The 22,859-nt window shown below is 43.6% G+C and overlaps 3 protein-coding genes across 4 annotated transcripts; 1 reads left to right on the top strand and 2 right to left on the bottom strand.

The window, feature by feature from the left end:
* Positions 1-873: 873 nt before the first annotated feature.
* On the bottom strand, positions 874-4,427 carry LOC133909106 (ras-related protein RABE1c-like). 2 transcript variants are annotated; one of them, XM_062351390.1, is made up of 9 exons: positions 4,303-4,427; positions 4,103-4,210; positions 2,229-2,301; positions 1,990-2,090; positions 1,835-1,900; positions 1,645-1,742; positions 1,448-1,510; positions 1,282-1,374; positions 874-1,199 (listed from the first exon to the last, which is right to left on the bottom strand). In XM_062351390.1, exons 2-9 carry the CDS (start codon positions 4,173-4,175, stop codon positions 1,122-1,124), a joined length of 645 nt encoding a protein of 214 aa, XP_062207374.1. In that variant the 5' UTR covers positions 4,176-4,210; positions 4,303-4,427; the 3' UTR covers positions 874-1,121. The 2 variants fall into 2 exon arrangements, with proteins under 2 accessions (XP_062207374.1, XP_062207375.1); XM_062351391.1 differs by lacking the exon at positions 4,103-4,210 and having other exon boundaries at positions 4,303-4,412.
* Positions 4,428-10,985: 6,558 nt separating this feature from the next.
* Positions 10,986-13,366, bottom strand: LOC133909105 (small ribosomal subunit protein uS8z/uS8w). Its single transcript, XM_062351389.1, has 4 exons — positions 13,224-13,366; positions 11,655-11,798; positions 11,420-11,580; positions 10,986-11,303 (listed from the first exon to the last, which is right to left on the bottom strand). Exons 2-4 carry the CDS (start codon positions 11,785-11,787, stop codon positions 11,205-11,207), a joined length of 393 nt encoding a protein of 130 aa, XP_062207373.1. The 5' UTR covers positions 11,788-11,798; positions 13,224-13,366; the 3' UTR covers positions 10,986-11,204.
* A 7,748-nt stretch (positions 13,367-21,114) lies between these two features.
* Positions 21,115-21,669, top strand: LOC133910154 (uncharacterized). The gene has a single exon (XM_062352670.1). The coding sequence runs from the start codon at positions 21,214-21,216 to the stop codon at positions 21,466-21,468; it is 255 nt and encodes an 84-aa protein (XP_062208654.1). The 5' UTR covers positions 21,115-21,213; the 3' UTR covers positions 21,469-21,669.
* The last annotated feature ends 1,190 nt before the right edge of the window (positions 21,670-22,859 follow it).

The following is a 22,859-nucleotide window of genomic DNA, read 5'->3' as shown; positions in this document are numbered from 1 at the left end:
TTATGTGAATTAGATAATCTATAGTGGGTTTATCTGATTTTGGCTTTTTCTGAAATATTATGTGTTTATTTGATTTAGCTAAAGCTACATGTTTGCATTGATACGATTATTTTTTTAGATGTTTCAAAATGATATATTTTTGGTGTTTGGTAGACTGATGCCAGGTTCTATAATCTAGTTTAGTTCTGATGGAAGATACATGTATAAAAGAGAGATGAGAGAGAACACTTCGATGCTTTTGTTAGCTCGGCTTGGAGCACTAAAGTCGTCCACGTCGTGGTTACGTGGCTCTACCCATGTGCAGTGTTGCACTTGGGCCAACAACCAACAAGAGTGAGAATGCCGTCCTAAGAAGTGGGCTAATAACGAGTTTGTGTTGAAATATATGTAATATGTCTCCGTTTCAAGTATATACATTTATTATATGTACTTAAACTAAGAATGTTTATGCAAAATCATTGGTTGTACATATAGTCCCTATAATGGGTCCACCCCTGCTACGAGCATTACACAATGCACAACCACCAAAATTTTAGGACGCCGAAGTGTTTTTATTCGTCAATGCACCAAAAAAATTGTAATGCTTACTCCGATAAAAAAAAAAAATACGTGTAATCCTGAACCAAAAAAAAATATGTGCAGTCTCAGAACACGTGCAGTTAAATTATTTAACTTGGACCTACTATCTTTTTGTAATGCTCAGATTGATCATATGAAAATGATCTGATTAGATTTGCATCAAAAGGAGCTTCCATAATATCAAGATATTTTAGGGTTAATAAGTGCATAGTGATAGAAGTTTGATGGTCAAATTTTTGTTTTGAAGACCGTTTTAGCGTTCAAAGAAACACTTATTTGTGACTCAACATACTATTACGCCAATAGATTGATAAACTGAAAGATGCAATGATTTGAATTCCATTACACGGCATTGCGAGAGGTAGATACAGCATGCAGTAACCCCTGGAAATTGCCATACTAAATTAAATAGCAAGAGTAGTTGCTGCAAGGAATGGCAAGAACAAAAACATCATGATTATCTTCTCGACATTGTACTATCATATCAAGCAAACAGCAAAAAATAAAGTCAATAGTTCATGATAATAAAGATCAAGCATCCCTCAGGAGCCGCAGCAGGCAGATCTTTGAGATGCTGGGGTCTCAGCACCTTGATCTGGCCTAATATTGACTACCCGGTCCTGTAAGCATTAATGCATTTTTCAAACTCTTAACGGAGTAAATTTCAAATGCTCATCAAGACAAACCTCTGTATGAACATACCTCAGGCTTGGAATCAGTCTCAGCAAGTCTCTGCTTAATGTCTCGGGCAATGGAGAAGAAAACTTGCTCCACATTAAGGTTAGTCTTGGCACTCTGAACGACACAGCAAAAAGTAAAGAACAAGTTTGTTAGTGAAATGATCAAACAACACGGCACAGGAACTTACAGTTTCAAAAAACTTGATGCCGTATTCATCAGCTAGTGCTTGTCCCTTTGCAGTAGGAACAGCCTGGAATAACAATCAAAAAGAGAAGTTAAACAGTGAGCCAATATTCAAAATTGACAGCAGGTTGTATATTATAGTTAATATTCTAGAATAAGAAAAACAGATAAAAGGAAGTGTAGGGACACTTAGATCAGTACCCTTTTACTCTCATCCATGTCAGCCTTGTTGCCTACCAAAATTTTATTCACATTATCAGAGGCATGCTGCTCAATGTTGCGAATCCAGTTCCGTATATCTGTATGTCGAATGAACAGAATGTCAACAAACAAAAGAAAATTGGCAAAATTATCCAAAATGAAGCTTTTCAGGAATATCAAAGGACAGTACTGTTGAAAGATGACTCATCGGTGACATCATAAACAAGCAAGATACCCATGGCTCCTCGGTAGTATGCTGAGATAAAAGGAAACTCACTTGATAATTGGGTCATCATATAGCTTCATAGAACTAGCCACTAGCACAGAATGAAACAAGCATAGCACCTGTGGTGATAGTCCTGAATCGCTCTTGACCAGCTGTGTCCCAAATTTGCAATTTAATGCGCTTGCCATCCAGTTCAATCGTTCTTATCTTAAAGTCGATGCTGCATGCAAGCAGGAATTAAGATAAAGCACAAACAAGGCTATATGGCATAAGAAAAACATTGACTGGTAGAATAAGAATGCAAAATGACTTTTCAGAGAAGCTTGGGAGCAGACACAATATTTATCCCAAAACATACCCAATTGTAGTAATAAAACTAGTAGTGAAGGAGCCATCTGAGAACCGCAGCAGAAGGCAACTCTTGCCAACACCTATGTACAGGGAGAAAGAAACAATGGAAATGCTTCTCATCATTTTAGGGAATTGATCAGTAGTGAAAATGAACAAATATGCTACGGACAAAATACATGGTTGAGAAAGAAATAGTGCAGAACAAGAGCCCATTAGAAGTAGCGTATTTATCATACTTTGGCTTTGTTTGACACAGCTGAAACTTATGAGCTTTTGTTGAAAAGCGGCTTTTGCTGAAAGCTGCTTGTGGCTTATGCCAAAAGTTGTTAGCTTTTACGAGAAATTTTTAAGTTCTCAGCATATCATCTTTTCAGAAAAGCCACTCTCAGCCAGCTTATCAGATTTTAGTTCATTTTATCAGAATTCAGCTTTTCAAAAGCCTGTTTGTTTCAACTTAAAGCTTCGGAGAAGCAAAAATCAGCAATAAACTGTGCCAAACAGGACCTTTGACACAATGTAGTGACCCAAAGAGTCCCAAACTCATGTAGGATCAAGCATGCCCTCGAACAATGGAACACATGACACCGAATAATTTGTTTTTTACCAGTTCAGTGCATTTTCTATGCAAGTATTATATCTCCAGTTCCTTTTCTCAAGTCAATCCCTTTGGCCTATTACAAGGTCATTATAACTCATACAAGATATTTTATCACAGATCCTCGGGTAATTTCAAACACCACACATATACCAAGTAGCAAATATCTAGACAACTTTTCCTGCTCAGAGTATCCATGATACATTGCATGGAGTGAACTAAGAAACTTGATTTCTCTCTGAACCTTTGAATTCGCATCATAATTGGCTAGTACAGCTGGCACCCTTTTTGAGGCACAAGCACTTCAGTATGCAGATGACCAGATGAACTGATGTACTGCCTACATGTTTTCACGATGCAACATAAGCTAGCCTTGTATAACACAGTGGAGCTTCCAAACACAATTTGATGCCGCATTTACGAAAACATGGAATCAACCTATTGCACTTGCAGATGGCACCACTTCTCCAGATCCAGGGTTCCTGGAGGAATGCAAAGGGGCCTCTTCAGTGGGGTGATGGACAATGAATGTCCCATTTCTCATGACATTTTACCCACTTTATATAAAAAAAATAACTGGCATCCTCTCTAATCAATACCTTAAGCCATAATATAGGTGACTGTTATCTTCTACATCAGTCCCTAATTCAACTTGAAAATAAGGAGCTAGTAGCGTTCAATTCATATAAGGCCATCTATAGCAGATACTTCAAAAATTCATCTCCTATAATAATATTACAACATTCCCTATACTATTATAGTATCATCATTTTTTTTCATCTTCTGCAGCAACCATACTTACTGCCTTACATTACTGTCCTCTTCTCTCTCGAACCCACCTGCATACTCCCTGAACAATATTAGCTCCTCTTTCCATCCGTAAATTTGCCGATCACTCCTGCCGCCCGCTTCCATGTAGCATTGGAAAAAGCTACGAAGCCGATTCCGCTGGAGACGATGCGGGCGACATCGATCGGCGAAAGGACGGCTGAACAGGGATACGGCCGGTTTTACAGTCCCCGCTGGAGACGCGCTAAAGGCAGCAGCCAATCAATCGCAGCTACCTCCAACTCACCAGCAATTAACCAAGCCACACGCTTCCGCAAATCCTCTCCAGACGTAACAAATGCAGCAAACAATGTACTCATAGCTAGCATAGCATCCCCTTACGAACCGCCGGCTCGTAGGCGCACACTCGCACTCTACCAAAACAGAGAACAAAAAATGGCAGCGGTGAATCAAAGCAGAGACAGCATCAGGAGCCACCCCGCAACACACTCACTCACCGCTGTCGCCGATCAGGAGCAGCTTGACGAGGTAGTCGTAGTCGGCGCGAGCTCTCGCCGGCGGCGCAGCCATCGCGCTCCCACCAGACCACCCCGATCGGCGACGCGCTGGCGAAAAACAGGCAGGGAGAGAGAGCACGAGATCACGAAGCCATCGCACCAATCGAAGGAAAAACGAGAGCGAAGGGCGGAATTTTTACCAGCCGGCGCGGGGGAATCGATTCGATTGGATTCGGTTCGAGGAGGCGCAGGACGGCGAGGGCGTGGATCTGAGGGAATCGTAGGAGCCGGGGGTGCTTTGGTCAAACTGTGCGCTGTTTCGGTGATCTCGTCATGATTGGGGTGATGGCTTTTTGGGGTTGCGGTGGGCCGCTTCGATGGGTCGCTTGCAAGAATTGCAATAGACGCTTCACTGCTTTCATCAGGCTTTATGGGCCGTATGTACTTGAGATAATGGGCCGGGCTGCCATCAAGTTGCGTAATTTGACAACGATTCAGGTTATTTGCTCGTGTTTGATCCATTCCTCTTCTCTTCCGGCTGCGGCGGTGTTTGCTCCAGCGAGTTGGTGTGGAGAGGTTTAGGTAGCTAAGGATTAGGTTTCCTCCACGATGTCCAGTATCGTTTGGGGTGATTTTGTTCACCCTCGGCTTCTCTGATGATAACGACGATGACGGCGTCTTCTTTTGTGTCAGACTAGAGAGGATTGTTCTGCTCTACCTTTTGGTAGAAGGTATGAGCTAGCTTTGTTTTGCCTCTTTGAGAAGGGGTCTAAGCTTCCTGTTCGGGTCGACAACATTCTCATTGAAGACGTCGGTTCTCCCTTCTACATCGTCGACATGCTCAACGGCATCGGATCTCTTTCTACCTGACGAGGTTGCCCAGAGCGTATAGCAGTCTTTACACATCCTGGTTGCGGGATATTCTCTGTGGTGGCTGTCAAAAACCTAATGGCCCCTTCTCGTCGGTGTGGTTTGTGACTTCGATTACCTCGACCATGTTCGGCGACGGTGGATCGGAGAAGAAGCTCGAGTTGTTCGCCGCAGGCTCTGTTTTTTTTTAATCCTTATTATATATATATGGTGCTTTTGTTTTAATGGATATCCCCCTTAAAAAAAAAGGTTGATTGCTCGAGAAAATGCCACGTCGTCTACCTCGCACAACAGCAGATCTCGATTCCCACCTTGCAATCTTGTTCGAGCTAGCCTTTTGCCGCAGTGACGCAGTATCCTGTCGTGCATAGAGGTGGGACTTGGGCCGGGTCGGGCTGGCCCGACCCGGCCCCTTCGGGTTTCGGGCCTTCCGGGCCGTGCTAGAATGGCCCGAGATACTGCTCGGGCCGGGTCGGGCTGGCCCAAGCAACCGTCAGTTAGGCCCAGACCCGGCACGCATGCCCGATGGGCCTCGTCGGGTCGGGCTGGCACGGGCCCGGCACTGGTACACCACAGTGCACGTGAGGGCGTGCTGGCGCGAGCTCACGCGCGACGCCGCGTGTCGGACAACATCGGTGGGAGCTGGCGCGGCCGTGCGGGACAACGCGGGTGCTGGCGCCGCGTGTCGGCACAGGAGCGGGCGCTGGCGCGGGACGGCGCAGAGACCTGGCGCAGGCGCCGTGTGTCAGCGCGTGTGAGGGCGTCGGTGGGAGCTGGCAAGGCTGCGCGGGTGCTGGCGCCGCGTGTCAGCGCAGGAGCAGGCGTTGGCGCGGGATAGCGCAGAGTCTGGGCGCGGGCGCCGTGTGTCAACGCGGGATGCACGTTTGGCGCGGGACGGAGGCATGGAACCGAGCGTTGGCGTGGGCGCGCGCCTCGTGTTGACGCGACAGAGCCGTGTGTCAGCGCGGATGCAGGTGCAATGGCGCGAGAAACGGTGCAATGGCGCGAGGAGCGATGCGAAATTTTACGGTGGAATACGGCGAAAAAATATAATACATAAAATAGATGCATCAAATATTTTTGGAGGAAAAAAGAGAAATTTTCTTATAAAATAATGTGTTACAATGTGATTGCCTCGTTAAAAACCTTACACTCCAATATGGAGTTCCTCCGGTAAGGAAAAGAGTACAATACATCGTTACACACATAATTTACTCATTATCATCTAGATTAAGGTTCTCGAGGTCCGCTAATGCCCCCGCGATCTCCAAATCCTCAAGCTGATGTTGTGTGCCAGCATTCGCCCTCTCCCAGTCTTTGAGGCAGGTGATTGCCTCTACCATTTCAGGAGTGAGCGATGATCTCCTCTCTTCAATAATTCTCCCCACCATGCTGAATGTCGCTTCCGACGAGACGGTCGACACTGGAACTAGGAGAACATCCCGTGCAAAGTGTGACAACACAGGGAAGAATCGCTCTTTATCTTTCCACCATGCAAGAAGGTTGACAGTGTTGTTGTCCGTAAGCATTGGATCATGGGTGTAAAGATCTTGCTCAAGGTAGTGGTTAAGCTCTGCTATGGGATTCCAAGATAACCTAGTTGTCTGCTGAGATGATGATGCGAATCCCTTGCCTTTGATCTTGTTCCATAAATTAGCCGCACTCGACTTGCTTGCTTTGTGTTGCTGTGTAGACTTCGGGACCGGAGGGCTACATCCAAATTTGCCCTGGTATAACTGAAAAACCCGAAATACTTCTTCTTTGACATGATTGTAGGCATCCGAGAAATCAAGGTTGAGCAAGTCACCTATTTCCTGCAAAGCAAGCTCTAAACCACCCAACTTTTTACGCGGGTCAAATATAACAGCAAAACAATATAGATGTGGGATAGCAGAGAAATATTTTAGATATTTATCTTTCATTTGTTCAACAATGGGATTTAAAATATTGTCATCCTTATTTTCATTAAATGTGTATGCAATTCTCCAGAGCCACTCTAGCACTAAGCAAGATGTAGGATAATAAACACCGGACAACTGCACTGTTGCCTTGTAAAAGGGTTTTAGAAAAAGTCGTAAACGTGTAGCAATGTACCAATCAGTTTCTGTAAGTAGTAAACCAGCATTCTGAGCATTTACGAAAACAGTAATAATTCCTTCGTAACCTTTCACTTGCTTCAACATAGTATATGTTGAATTCCAGCGCACTTTCATGTCAAGTCCGAATTTTCTTGGCTTCTTACCTTGAGCCTTGCAGTAGTCCTTGAAACTACTAAATATTGTAGGCGAAGTAGAGATAAGACGGATGGCACCACGAATATTGTTCAAATATCTACTTACCATTGTCATACCTGCCTGCACCATGATATTGATGATATGACACATACATCTTTGGTGGAGAACATACCCACCAATGTAGCTCTGTATGTGAGGTTCTAGGTCCTCCATTGCTTTTGAGTTGGCTGATGCATTGTCCAAAGTTATAGAAATAATCCTATTTTCTATTTTAAATTCCTTAACAACCTCTAGCACACGTGCGGCAATGGCTTCTCCTGTATGTGACTCATCAATGATTCTAAACCCTATTATTCTTTTATTTAGGTTATAGTTGTTGTCTACATAATGTGCGACAACGCTAAGATATGATGTTCTTTGATGTGATGAAGTCCAAATATCAGATGTTAAAGCAAATGAGTAGGTCATATTATGGAAGTTTTGTTTCAAAGCATCTAATTGAGTATGAAACAATTTTAAAATGTCATTCTTAGTAGTTTTTCTAGAGACATGTTGATATTGTGGACAAAAACCATGTTGGATCATTCTCTCAAAACTTAGGCTTTCCCCCATTCTAATTGGTAGATCCTCAGAAACTATATATTTAGCAATTTCTTGACGAGCTACTGAAGGATCAAATATCCATGTGCTTACCGAACCGTCAGGCGCAAAGGTAATTTGTGTCTGTACAGGTTGTCCAGCTATCCGCGCAGCTGCAGCAATCTTTTCCCGACACCGTTTCCAATGTCGATTCAAATGTGCGGTACCTGCTGTTGTAGACGCAGATAATTCACGACTACAATAATTGCAAATTGCGATACATACCTTCTCGCCACCCCGTATTTCCTCAACCAACTTCATGTGCTTCCACGCTTCTGATCGCCGTCCGATCGAGGTGGACGTGCTACCAACAAAGGTATGATTCACATCATCAGGCTCCATCTGATTTGCGTCGGTATGGTCGTCCTCGTACCCCTCGAGACCATCCATGTGACGGTCGTCCATGCCATAATCTTCCATGCTCGGGGACAACTGGCGAGGGTCGAGAGCTGGAGGGGGGCTAATGGAGCGTTGGACGGCTCTAGCGCGCTTGCTCCGAACAACACATGACTTTGAACGAGGCAGCATGGTTGTTCTATGTTTGGTGACTCGGTGTGATAGAAAAATTTAGATCAGACTGGAAGATTAAATAGAAGCAAAGAAGTAGCCGTTTACTCTGCTCTTGCCCGTTGCTTTGTTTTGGCACTTTGTGTCACTCTGCGAGTCACAGGCTCACAGTATAAAGTTAAAGTCGATGAGTCACTTCATTGTGTCACTCGATGAGTCACTTTATTATCTCACTTTATGTCCACTAGCTCACCTGGTTGTATGCCTCGTATTCCTAATGTCACGTTTGCTTGTAGCTTAGTAGTAATGTTTGCTTGTGAAGTTTGATTGAGAGATTCCTATGCTCGTGTTGTAAATTACTACAGTTCTTGATCCTACAGGGATATGTATAATCATAAACTATTTAGCTTTTTAACTTACAACCTCTAATTCAAATCTATGGTACTGAACCTTGCATATTCTTGTTTGCCTCAATGTTCAATATATTATGAGTGCATTACCATTTTTTCTGACATGCAGGAAAATAGCCTAAGAGATGTGATGAGCAGAGCTAATTTTCTTTGTTTTATTTGATATCACCATATCACATATTCACAACTCAGTTTACAGATTATATATGACGAACTGGGCTTTTTTCGTACCGGGCCGGCCCAGGCCCGGCCCATTTTTTGTACCGGACCGGAGCGCCCATTGGGCCTCATATCAAGGCCCGGCCCGGCCCATAATTCGGGCCGGGTCAGCCCGGCCCAATAGTGTTCGGGTCGGGTCGGGCTTCGGCTCCACGGGCCGTGCCGGGTTCGGGTCAGCCCAAAAAAAAGGGCCCAAAGTCCCAGCTCTAGTCGTGCATGTCGACTTCAAGCCAACTCGCATTGTCAAACAGCACGACACGACAGCAATATGCAAGGTTATGGTTTCCTCTAAAATCAACCTTTTTTTAAGGAAAATATGGCTCATTCTTGTTGTTCGTGCGACATTTGTTCTCCTAGTAAAAGGGGAAAAAAAAATGCAAACGAACAACTGAGCGAGTTCACCAAGTATAAGAACAGGGGCACTGGAAGACCTGCTATGCCTACACTGCTAAACGATTAGTAGGTGCAGGTAAGGTTGCTCTTACATGATCACAGCAAACCAGCTTTCCAGGCTATGCTTCGTCAAGCCACTCTAATTCAGCATCCAGAGAAAGGCACACAAAGGCGTTGGAATATACTTTGAATACTCCAAAGCAAAACAAAGCGTGGAACAGGAAAAAGGAAAAGTTTCCATGTGCTCAAGAATATGCTAAGGAAGATACCTCATTCAGGTCTGCTAAAAGGTAGTTCACCACCTAAGCTTTCCACTTGCTGAAAGAAGCATCATGCTCTCTATAAATGCATCGTCACTCAACATCTTCTATGGAGGACCCTTCCTTCACCAGGGTCCCTCTCTAGTCTCTAACCCCAACATTGGCCTCATGCTGCGGCGATGAAGCCCACATGCAGCTTGCCCCCTCGGCTTCACCGGCGTCGGCTGCGACAGCTGCGACCGTGACGGTGGTGCCGTGGAGATCGGCAGCTGGTGTTCGGCCATGTAGGGCAACTATACATCTTTGGCAGGCCTTCCTCCACCATAGAGGATGGTAATGGAGTGCGTGTTTCCTCATGATAGAAATGCAACATCATGTATCAGTTATCTTTACCACAGCAATAATCAATTTTAGTTCTCTAGTTGCAGCTGTATATGCTGTTTGTAGTGAGCTATTTACCTTTTTTTTTTTTGGCGAATGTAGTGAGCTAGTATTTACTTGCATTTAAGAGTTGTTCTTTTGCAAAGGTTCCTCTTAATTGGTATATCTGATTATGAGGTGGTTGTATTTCCTACTCGGCTCCTTATGTGTCTCATTTAAGCTAAGATATTTATGATGATTTTATTAATCTTTAAATTTTGTATCACCGGTTTTTAGTGTTAAAAAAATTGGTATATCTGCTCTGCTGCATATGCTCAGGTGCTCGATGAAACTCTAATAGTATAAATCATCATTAGCACGCATTTTCTAGGGACAGTACTCATAAAACATAAATGACGTGTAAAGGGCATGACCGGTCGATTTTCGTGCGTATAGCAAATACCAAATAGAGGTTTCGGAAAACACGTATCTAAGCGTATAACAATGTGGATGTGATACGAGAGAACTGTCCAACAAATACTTTAAGAGTAAGGTTGTAATTTGATTTACGAGTAATGTTGTAGTTTAATTTTAGATAGGATGAAAAAGAGAAAATTATTTACTAATTTCACTTTTATTTTTTTATTAGTAAAACCAGTAATAACTGTAGCTAGATGAGGATAGATGGTAAAAATAGGTAAATATTTAAATTTTAGAGATTTTATTAAATGACAGGAGAGAAAAAGAAAAGATAACGCAGGAACAGCTTATGTTTTATATATGATAGAGATAAGTCTAGGATGATCACCAAGACTGGTAAGACAACAGCCTCGACTCCGAGAACTACATTTTGGCAACATCAAGACTAACTCCATATTATCCAGGATTTTTCACGTCACTGAAACAAACTGGTTTCAGACTTCCCTGGTGCCTGGTTAACATACACACGAATTATCAAAAGTCGAAAAAGCATGCTTCATGCACGGCATCATCACATCAAAGTATCAAAGCTTAATTCCATAAAATCCAGCTGCCAACTATGTAAGTTGTGCAGTCACTTCGTCACGGTTTGGAGCTCTAACAAATGAACCGTCAACCGAGCCTCATTCACAAATCCAAAACGAAATAACAAACATGCTGATTCTTCAGAAGTTCACGTCTCCACCTATTCAGACAAAAAAAAACTGACACTCCTCACAAAATTTCCATCTTAGTAGAAGAAGCCAAGAACTTTGCCACCGACGTTCTTCCGCCTGGCTTCCTCATGGTCCATGATGCCAGCAGATGTTGTCAGCACGATGTAACCAAACTGCAAGTCATGTGGGAGAAAGTTAATCAATTCATCACACAAAGGTCAAGAGTGTACAAAACCATACAGTTCATGACAGAAGTAAATGCAATCAGTAACATCATCAAGCAACTGACCTGCCGAGATGGAAGCAGCCTTGCTGTCCATCCCTCAATTTCCTTCACTCCAACATCGAAGCGTGGACTGATGACACCACACTTGTTTAACCTGCCATTCAGTTCAACCACAATTTTTCCTGCCCTGTGATCATCCACATACTCAAACTCACCGATGTAACCTACATAACAGAACAAACAATCAGGAACACATTCTCGAGAAGCAGATAAACAGGATGCGCAATTGATAACTAACCATGCTTCTGCATGACCAGAAGAAACTTGATAATGACCTTGGACGACGGCCTGATCATGACCTGACGCTTCCCTCTCTTCTCAGCATTATACATGCTCTTCAAAGCATCATTAAGCACACTGACCCTTACCATAACGACCTTAACTGCAGAAAACAACACATCACGAAGTCTGTAAAGTCAACCTTGGATTGAAACCATTAAAAATAAGAATAACTAACCAAAGTGTCAAAATAGATAGCCCACTATTCAAGTTCCAACAAAAATTATTTTATAACTGAATGCTAAAGTAAGCTACAACAGATACTGAAGAAACATGACACGAGACAGTCAAAACCCATTTATGTTGAGCAAAATAAGTAACAGAGACGCTGCAGTACAAAATGGAAGTGCTAATAGTTGTCTACATTTTACTAATACAGAGGTGCCGAAACAACAAACATTTTGAAAACGAATGGAAACCAAGTGTCACAGGAGCCAAGGTGGGTATGGTATTCATAATTATTGAGGTATGCATAAAGGATCCTCCAGGAACAGAACATAAGCACAGTAAATGTAAAAGTACCCAAATTCGTTATTCTCTGATCACAGTACACAGACAAAAGATTAATTGGTTACAGATAGCAGCATAGCAGCAAAATGATCTTCCCTGGATGATTACACAGTAGCTACAAGTGACAAGCAAAATATATTCCATTGTTTTTTAAAACAGTAAGTTTCCTGTCATCCTGTGTAAATATCCACTTTATAATGAAGCAGATGCATTGATACAGTAAGCTCACCGGATGGCATTCATAAGCAAGCAGAAAACGACATTCAGTAAAAAAGATAGCTTTACCGCAAAAATGGTACAGTAAGAAAAAGGAATTCTATCACATCCGAGAAACAAAATACAGAGCAGGTAAACCATACATAACACTGACCACCTATATGAAATCTATAGAACATACATGAGCCTTCTGTCTAAAGACACCGTATTCTACACAGTCCTAACTGAAATGCGAACCTAAAGAGATTAGCCGAACATGCATTAAGTAGTGATCCTACAGTGCTTTTTAGCCAGACCAGCATCACATATATTCATAAAGGGACTGCCATTTACACTGTTGAATAATTTATTTCCTCAAACCAATCATTCTGGCAACTAAGGGATCACATATCAGAAGTCTGATATCCCCTTCCCCTCGACTATCTCGTCCTGCATCCCCATTCTCCCGGCTCCCACATGAAACGATCCACCGCGCCGCCTCCCGTCAACCCCCAAACCCTAGCGCCTCTCCACGCCCTCCTCGCGACGCCTCGCCCGTACGAGCGCCATCGCTGGCGAGATCCGCCGCAAAATCTGCTATCATCCTGCACCGCGCTACCTCTTCTCCGGAGGGGATACCACCACTGCCACCGCCTCCAGCAGCGGAGACAAATACAACGACACCGACACCGACAGCTAGTTGAAGCTATCGTGGAGCAAGCGGGGGGCGGGGATCTAAAATGGCAATTTAATGGATCTACACAAACGACAACCACAACAGCAACAGGAGAGGTCGCGGTGCACAGCCTTGAAGGACACATACATCTTGGGAGCGACTCGAGCTCTGGCCGTGGCGGCGGCGGCGGCGGCGGCGATGCGAGAGGCGAGGTCGCGAGGAGGAGGAACCTGCGCAGTAGGGTTCCACGAGGGGTTTGAGCTTTTATAAGGGGGTCGGTGTACTGAGGAAGCACGGTTGGATATCGATCCAACGGTGAGGATTTACCTCTGCGTGGATGGGGATTACTGATACCGCTATGTGGGCTATTAGGGGGCAGGAACCTTTAACCACGAAACTTTAAGGCCCATTTTGCCTTTTCATTTTCCTGAGCTCTCAACCTTGCCGCCTGCCTTGCTGGGCTTTCTAGACTCCTGCCGTCGCATCCACGCCGTCTTCACCCTCCGGGGCCTCCTCCATGCAAACGTTCATCGTGGACTCGCACTCGCACTCGCACTCGCCATTCGCCACGGACGCGTCGGGGCCTGTCGAGAGCGTGTTGCGCTGCTGCAAGTCGGCACTCAAATGACATGTTCTGTACGCCGTCAAAATTGGACAACCGGGAGATGCAATATTTGCTGGTGGCCAAATTTTGAAAGGTGGCTAGTGACAATAAGAGTGGAACTGAATATGGAGCATTTGGTAGTTTTTTTTTTGGAAAACCCGGTTACAATATGTAGATACATGTATGTACTCACACTACTACGCGCACTTATTCACATAGAGTCTGTTGAAGACCGAAAATACGGAATTTAAAAATTGATGAAGTCATCACATGCACATCACTATCGACGGATATATTATCTATCGCTAAAAGAAAATTCTACCCTATTAAAACACATAAAAGTAAATCTAAAATTTGATCCAATAGATAAGAGATACAACTACCTTTACTTAACCATCCAAACTAAAGCGGGAGCCCTTGTATTGGATCCACGGTGAGAATATATATGCATCCGACAGAGCTAATCATCTCACAAAGCTCATAATAATTTTATTATTCTCCTTGTTGTAAACAAGCGTTCACGAGACAAGCTTAGATCGAGACATGTCATGAAGTCACGTAAATTATTAGCGAAGGACGTTCGCCGATTTTACGGGCCTCACATCCGAAAATCAAAGACACGGGATTTATACTGGTTTGGGCCGAAAGACACACTACGTCCAATCAACGAGCCCCATAGATTTCTGTGACAGGAGAGTCCTCTTGGGATCGATTGAATGAGTTGAGTTCCCAAAAGGTTGCATGGCATATATATAAATCGTGGACATGGCCATATACAAAAGATGGTCCCGCCCTCGGTTGATGACGTTGATCGAGGATTGACCAAGGGTAAAACAAATACAATGTCATGGTTATTTGCTTACTTCTCTTTGTCAGGTTCACCTGTGTGTGTGCCCGGTGGTGTGTGGGCCTCGGTATCGCTTGGTGAACTTTCTTGTGAGGTCTTCGAGTGCCCAGAAGGTTTGAGTCCTTTGAGTCTTCGAACGCTAGTGGTTTGAGTCTTCCAGGTCTTCTAACACTACGGAGGTTTGAGTTTTCACGGGTCTTCGAATGCCCCTGAGGTTTGTATTTGAAGGACCGATAAGGTGACTAGAGCAGGTGAATATGTGTCTCACTAATTTTTCAGATAGTCTTTTCTAATTTACACTCGATATGTCTCTTTTCTAATTTTGAACAAGATCACATAGTATTAACCCTAGGATCCATGATAGGAAAGCCTTGATGCATATTGGCGGTCTAACCGTTGACACTTGGCACAGGCGACTAGAACAAACTTCTCAAATCAAATATTGGCGGTCCCACCAAACCAATTACACCTTACAATGTAGTATGGGTGGCTCCATTCTAGGGATGGTGATTTGTTGCACTGGTCCATGAACTTTTGCGGTTACACGGGCTAAAAATATTTTAGAAAATACATGGATAATGGAACTTTGTGAAATATCTATGATCACATTTCCTTATTATATTTCTCTGATGACTCAGAATCTTGCACAAAATTATCATTCTTGTTTTTTTCCTCAAGTTCACGATATTAGTAAATATGTGTCCATCTGAAAGGATAATGATGTCACATAGAGGGGTGAATAGGCGTTTTTAAAAAAAAATTATCCCTTTTTGTCGTTGGTCTAAACTTGCAACGGAAAATAAACTAACGAATTATTCACAAATGAAAATCATAAATATGCTAGGTTTAACTAGTGCATAATCACCATAAATAAGTGTAAAAGTTACAATCCTAGAGTGATAAGATTATTCAAAACTAGCAAAAGATATGCAAAAAACTCTAGTTAAAAATCTAAAAACACTATTATAATGCATATGTAACATTACAAGACAACGATACATGGGGTAAATTTTATTATAATGGTATATATAAGTAATTTAGAAGCAGATATTTAGGTTCTTTTGATTATTTTTTTTATAATAGCAGATGTGGGTAATTTAGAAGCAGGTACTGGGGTAACGTGGGTTATTTCTTTCATAATGGTATAGTTAGGGTAATTAGAAGCATGTTGTAACAACCCAAAATCCGTAAACTTATCATTAAGTATTAATGAGCATCATTCGCATCATGTTTATTATTTTGAGCAATTTTTTACATGTAATTTAAATTAAACACAAATCATTAAAGTGAATATTAATTGATGCTTTGTGGAGCAACTCACAAAATCACCATATAACATAGAGTTGAAGATAATTTTAGAAATCAGTATAGGCCATTTAAAGAGTATTAGTGATTTTTTCCAAAATTTTAGGATTTTTTTGAGGGCATAAAAATTACAACAACTTATAAAATATTGCTAATTTGAAGAATTATAATTTGAAATTGGCTCAGGCTTTTTGTCAAACAAGTTAACATTGGTTGCATATGAATTATAGATTCACATAAAAATTGTCCCATAAATTTTGGAGCACGGGAAGACATTTTTGGATTAGAGTAGAAGAGAGAATATTTTTCCTTCTTCTGGTCATTGTTCATCGTGACCCCACAGTCATCCTCTCCCTCCTCTCTCACTCGAGCAGCTTCAAGAGGGTGCCGCCGTTGTTGACATTTGAGCCAGGTCACCGCCACATCAACAGCCACCGTGGCTTCCCAAAAGATCAATCGCCACCTTACCCTCTCTCTCCCGCCCTTATCCTTCGGTCCCTCTCTCTCTCTCTACTCACTTCTCTCACTCAGTCGCGCACACAGAGCAAAGCAGAGCGCTAGCAAGCACAGCACGGCCACTGCCAATCCAAATCCTCTGCACCCAAGCACTGTTCCATCGAGCCCGAGCCACAAGGGGCATAGAGGAAGGTCGCATGAGCTTCCCCGAGTCCTCTCTCGTGTGAGCTCCACCGTTTCCCCGCCAGATTTCACGCGTCGGTGCTCCTTCTCAGCTTCGACAGCTTCCTCCACCACATCTCCTGTGAGTCACTTCACCATTGCTTCTCCGACCAAACCAGTCCCGCGGTGAGCTTCCCTGCAACCTCTTGAATCTTTTGCACGCTTAGTTTTCCCTTTGGCCTGTCGCCAGCATGCTTCTTCACGGTAGCCGAGCCACCACCACCCGTACGTGCACGCCGTTGGCTGAGCCGCAACTAGGCTCGCCGGTCAGTAGCCACGCCGTTGTGTTCGTCGGACCGTATAAATGCTATTGGAGCTTCCGTCCAAGCCAATTACGTCGCTGGCATGTGGGACATAGCTGCTGCCACCGCTGGCTACTCTTCGGACCTCGCCATTGACCACATGTGCCACCGGTGTGATCTCCGTGCCGCGCTGGTGTCGTGGGTGCCCTTGGCTTGCCGTTTCCCACTGCCATTTGCTGCCGGGGAGCCGCCCGTGCCACCGGTGCGCTGTGCAGCCAACCTCAAGGCAGCCTAGGTTAGCTGTCAGCCGCTGTGGCTAGAGCCCCCTAGGTGAAAAAGAGTTAAATCCTTTTAATATTCAAATAATCTAGAGAAAATGCAAAATTGAATTATTGTTGCACATTTAAATCGGTTGAAAACTTATAAAATGCACAGGAATTTAAATAAAGCTCCAAAATTGATGAAACTAATTTTGGTAGCTTTGCATGATCATGCTCTACATATAAAAAATACTAGGAGCCATGAAATATGTACTGAGGTTTCTTGAATTAATGAAATGTGTTTAAGCTTCATTAATTCATAATTAATTATTGGCAACTCCAAAATTGATGAAACTAATTTTGTTAATCTTCATGTTTTATGTCGTATTCATTAAAAATATTTACCCTCACACTAAGCATAATTAACTTTCTAATTAGGTTTAAGCTTTTTTAAGCTTAATTAATTCAAGAAATTTGTAAATGATTAACACTAATAGCACTTAAGAAATCATTAATGTTTTAACACTCGTGTCATGATGCATTGCATATCCACTTTGGTCATACACTGTGAAGCATATTTTATTGCAGGTCATCATACTCATTACGATGCACCGTTCTTTATTTAGTAAACAATGTTTAGGAGAGTCATGAGTTTGAACATGATGGTAAACCAGTGGAGTTCATGAGTTAACAATAGGCAACATAAGACAAGCATCTATCATATCTCTCTTATGTTTTGGTGAATAGTTGGTCAATCGGTTTTGCTACATGTCATTAATGCATGTGATAATGAGTCGATGTCGGAAATCAGATGGATCGCATTTGTTACCTCATACATACCTTGATAATGTCATTAATCCTGATCCATGTAGCCTAGGTATAACGCATCATGGTCCAACTTAAAAGTGGTGCAATAATTGCTTAGCCTTGCATAGCTCATCGGTAAAAGTCAAACGATAGATGTCACAGTCGTTCGTGAACTGCAGGAATTTTAACTATAGTTACAAAGAAATGATATGTTTGGATGATGAGTTGGTGAGATTGAAAAAGAGAGTTGAGCGGTGCCAGGGGTAATTCAGGAGAGGAACCTGGATGTCATAGCCCGTTTATGAGTTGGAAAAGTTGAGACGAGATGTGAACGATGCTAGGGGTGTTTTCTGCCCTGAAGTGAAGTTCCTCGGGGTAGGTCGAGAGAGGAGCTCGGACGCCATAGACCGCTTGCAGTGTTTGAGCACTGTTCGTTAGTGCCGTTGGCTTTAGCACTTTTTGTACTTTCACATGTTGATCTAATGATAAGATAAGCTGATTATCGCATGTTGTGCTGACACTTGCCTTGCGTTCTTATGATGCGCAGAAAAATTATGAGGAGATGCAAGGTGGCGGAGAGCCAGAGATGTATATGATACGCTCGTGGTAACCCCAGTGCCATAGAGATAAGTGCAAGTAGGTGGTTCCGAGTACGAGAAAGGTTGTCTCAGAGACCAAGATGATAAACTTAAGTTGTTTGGGTAAAGATGTACCCCCTACAGATTATAAGATTAATTTAAATTGCCGTGCTCTAGGTCATGAGCATGCTTTTGTTCATCAGCATCAGTCGTAGAGTTTCGTTCAATTTGAGAAATGAAAAGTATGCGAGCTTCTGGGAGAAGCTTGTGCTGGTACTAGTTTGAGTTAAGCAGTTTACTTTATTAAAGATTATATTTACTATCAGTTATGCTAGCAGTTCATGTCATTACATTGGTTAAATTGTTTTTCGCTGAGTCAACTTAACTTTTATGGCTATTGCTTGTTATTTAACTCAATGCATTATCTTTGGAGTCAGAATAGACATACCATATTATGTAAGTCTTGTGAATATCTTCGTACTCAGGGTGTTACCTTTAACTTGATGCAGATAACGACGAACTAGTTTACAAGTACTTTTATCCTATTAATACTGGAGATGGCTAGGAGTAGAGATCTAATATCTGAGTTAGTCCCGGTGGTACCTTATGGGCAATGATTCTATTGATCTTTTCTTTTATTAATACCTTTCCGCTGCGTTATGAAACATTTGATCTAAGTAGAAACTGAAACTTGGAACACGGTTTGTAATAAAAAGTAAATTTTTTGTATTTTATTCATATCTTGTGATGAAACTATGTTGTAAACGGTATATGCTACGATCTTGAACTTTGTTAGGCATATATCGAGAGTATCGAAATTACTTCTATTTTAAATGACTTAATTGTCTATTAAATCAGGTATAATTTAGTCGGGTCTGACACATGTATTATAATACTTTAGGTTGATTTTTTTATAATGACAAATGTGGGTAATTTAGAATATGTTAGATCTAATGATTATGATATAATTTCCTATGCGCCGAATGTTAATGAAAATTTTGATTTGTCACTGAAAAAACTATAGTCCCTTCCATACAACAAATTTAGTTTTTTTATCCCATCAGTGTCATTGCTGTCATAACAGAGGTGACGGTAATGATACACAGGGGATGCAAAATTAAGTTTTTCCATCCTATGTGTGCCATTACTGTCACTTCTGTTACGATGATGATGTCACATATAGAAATAAAAAAAAGTGATGACATAGAAGGGATAATGATTTTTTCAATGGCAAATTAAGAATTTCGTTAACATTCAGTGTCACACAATGAATTATTTTAATAATTATTGTTGTCAGTGATGATAGAGTTCACTAAATTGATAGTCGGATGTTTTGCTTTTTTTGATAATTTATATAATTTTTTTTTCTAGCGTGTCTCTGTCTTAGGATTGATTAATGTAGAGGACTAAAAAGAGGCTTCAATCAGTAATGATAAGATTGGGAACTTTGAGATTCGGCTTCACGAAAAACAACAAGACGAAGGCGCTGTTCTATCCTGGTTGTCATTTCAAAATATATTTCTTTCTCTGGAGCAGATATTGAGCTATCCTATTATCTGGAACTTGACCTTCGAGATGAACATTGCATCTGTCTCTATCAAAGACAAAGAAGCTAGTATGACCCACAGTGTTTGCCATTGCAAATGCGATTTCCGTTCGTTTTCCGACTTGGCGGCAACATCCTGGAGATGCACACGAGCGGGCGGACACCAATAATTAGTACAAGCGCGGGCTTATCATGGCCCGGTCGATCGAGCCATGTGAGCAGCCCATGTAAGGCTGGCTGGACACATGGACAGCATTTTGGAATCTACTAACATGCACGCATGCCCTCTTTAACAGTTAAACACTGCCCTTTTCATTTATTTTGGCTGCATGAGCATCCAGCTCGATCAGGTTGTAGCACCTAGAAAACAATATGAAAAAGATTCCATTGTGATAAGAGACTAATATGGGTTGAAAAATCTGGAAATGATTTTTTTGGATTATGCGCATATTAAACCAACCAACTGCTGGTTTGCTTGTGCTGAAACAAACGATATGTGTAAGTGTTATCACAAAACATCCAATAACAAACCGTTAGCCAGAAACTCGATCCGTACCCACTCCTTTGTGATTGATTTCGTTGGTGGATTCCTTCTTCGGTTTGCACGTGGGTATGGGTCATGAGTGAAGCACTAACCCAACAAAATTGGCGAACTCGGTCCTAAGATTCCGGTACATACGCTTCATGAACACCACTTGTTTATCTGGCAGGAAGGTTCCGGGAGACATCGTGAACGCACAGAAAATGCGTAAGAACTCGAGAACATCACACGCGCCAGGGAAGTTAGCAGACAGTACGTGCCAAGTTGATCGTAGTTTGCGAAGCCAAGTCGATCTCAGTAGGCAGAATCACGCGCTTAGGTCGATCCTGATGAGGCGCCAGATGAGCTCCAGATAAGCAAAAGTCCATTCCATTCAGTAATCGGGACGTAGCCTCTGACGAAATGCAGCAGAGCCATGCAGGCGCACGTCTGCAGATGCATTTCACAAGTCAGCGCCCTGGGGATCCAGAAGCTGTCAGGATGTCAGATCCGTGTGCATAGGCCCGTGCGAACGATCTGCACTGGTGGTGGTGTTGGGCACTCGAGCTGCTCATGGAAAAAACATTTTCCATTTGATGCCTTCGCCGAGGAAAACAACTGTTGGGCAGGCTATATATACTAGCGACTTCTTCCTCTGCTCACAAGGTAGCTCAAGCACTTCTCTGCCTAGGGAAAACAACTGCACGTGCCCAAGTCCTTCAGGTCTTGTTGCTCCTGCTAAGCTGCAAGATGTCGCAGAGGCAGGGCAGGCACCAGAGGAGGGCGTCGCAGAGCGTGTTCGTGCTGCCGGAGAACTTCGCACTGGAGGACGTGCCGGCGGCGGTGGCCGAGGGCGGCGCCGAGCAGAGGAAGCCCGCGGCGGCGGACGCCTCCGAGCTGCAGGCGGCGAGGCAGGCGGGGCGCCACCGGCGGGCGATGTCCATGGCCGTGATCTCTAGGGATCTGGAGATGATAACGGAGGACATTGGAAGCTACAAGTACTAGATCGCTGTGGCGCGTGCTAGCTGGTACGTGTTCCTCCGGCCGGTGGTTCTCGGGTTAGGTGCAGAAGGAAGTGGTCGTCTTTCGAGTCTGGTGTCCTGTCCTGTGGTTGTGTTTTCTGCTGTATTCACGCTTCTTCGTATGTGTACTTTCATTCCTGTTCTAGAAGTAAATAAAACATCAGCTTCAGCTTATAGTGCGTTCAAGGTTACAATGGATGGAGTAACCCGATTGAAATGTGCATTCTGATGACGATATCTGAAGCTGTAACATCAGGAAGGGACGGCCCCTGAAGGCTGCAGGTGCTCGAAGTCTCGGACGGAGTTCGTACGGTAGTGCCCGCCAGCGGCAGCGGGGCCGGGCAGTATCTCCACTCCCCAGTCCCGCGAGCTCCCGCAGGTAGTTTCCGTAGGCCGGAGCGTGCGCACGCGTCCACCACCAGCATGCGCCGGGACGTTAGAACTCCGCCCCCTGCGGTCCTGCAGTCATTCACCCAGGCGCCGCCCACGAATGACGAACTCCGGTTGCGCCGGCCTAACGCGCGCGCGTCCTCAATCGCAGTTGCCAGTTGGGCTGTCGCATTCTGCCGCGATCGTTTGTACGGCCACGTCCCGCCGCTGCCCGCTCGTGGTGGCGGAGGTGTCTGTCCGGACTCCAGCGACTCAGCGACCGATTGCTCGGCCTCGCGGTACGTGGCTACGCGCCCTTCCCCCAACCTTCTGCTTTGTAGCTGTACACGCTGGGGCCTCGCACGGGCCGAAGCAGATACAGCAGAACCGATGGTCGCAACTCGCTGGGGCGCGCGCGCATCCTTTGCAAATGTACACGAGCCAGTGCCCGTTGGTGCCCGGCATGGATTTGGCAGCTCTGCACTTGCAGTGCCATAAGCAATGTTCACAAATTGATACCCCGTTGCCAAACTTCACACACATGACAAAAAAAACTCTTTTTTTTTTTTTTGCGAAGCGCTACTTGCATGTACCACGCTTCTTAACAGGGTGGGACAGTAGGGAGTAGGAAGCGTATTCATCTATTCGAGCATAATTTGTCAATACCGCCACGAGGACTAAAATTGTTTTCGATTGGAATGATCGATCACTTCATTGGGCAGAAGGTAGGTGACGATCATGGTGTACTCTTTCTCTATGACCAGCACTAGCCAGTGGACCAAGATCGAGTGCCGTAGGCCAAGTCGCCGCCTATCGCCACTTAGCCACCACTGCGAACTCTGACGCTCGCATACCTGCAGTAACGAAGGTGTCTTCTGTCTTCAAACTCCAAAGTAGGGAACACATCTTTACGCTGATATCTGCGCCCAAAACTGTAAAGATGTACGAGCATCTTATCTTATTATTACTAATTGAAGGTTTCTTTTGTAGTCGCCACAGTAATTC

This window comes from Phragmites australis, chromosome 2 (assembly GCF_958298935.1).
Source record: "Phragmites australis chromosome 2, lpPhrAust1.1, whole genome shotgun sequence".
NCBI classification, from domain to species: Eukaryota; Viridiplantae; Streptophyta; class Magnoliopsida; order Poales; family Poaceae; genus Phragmites; species Phragmites australis.
Note: the sequence above shows the minus strand (reverse complement) of the source record. Positions and strands in the feature narration are given on the sequence as shown.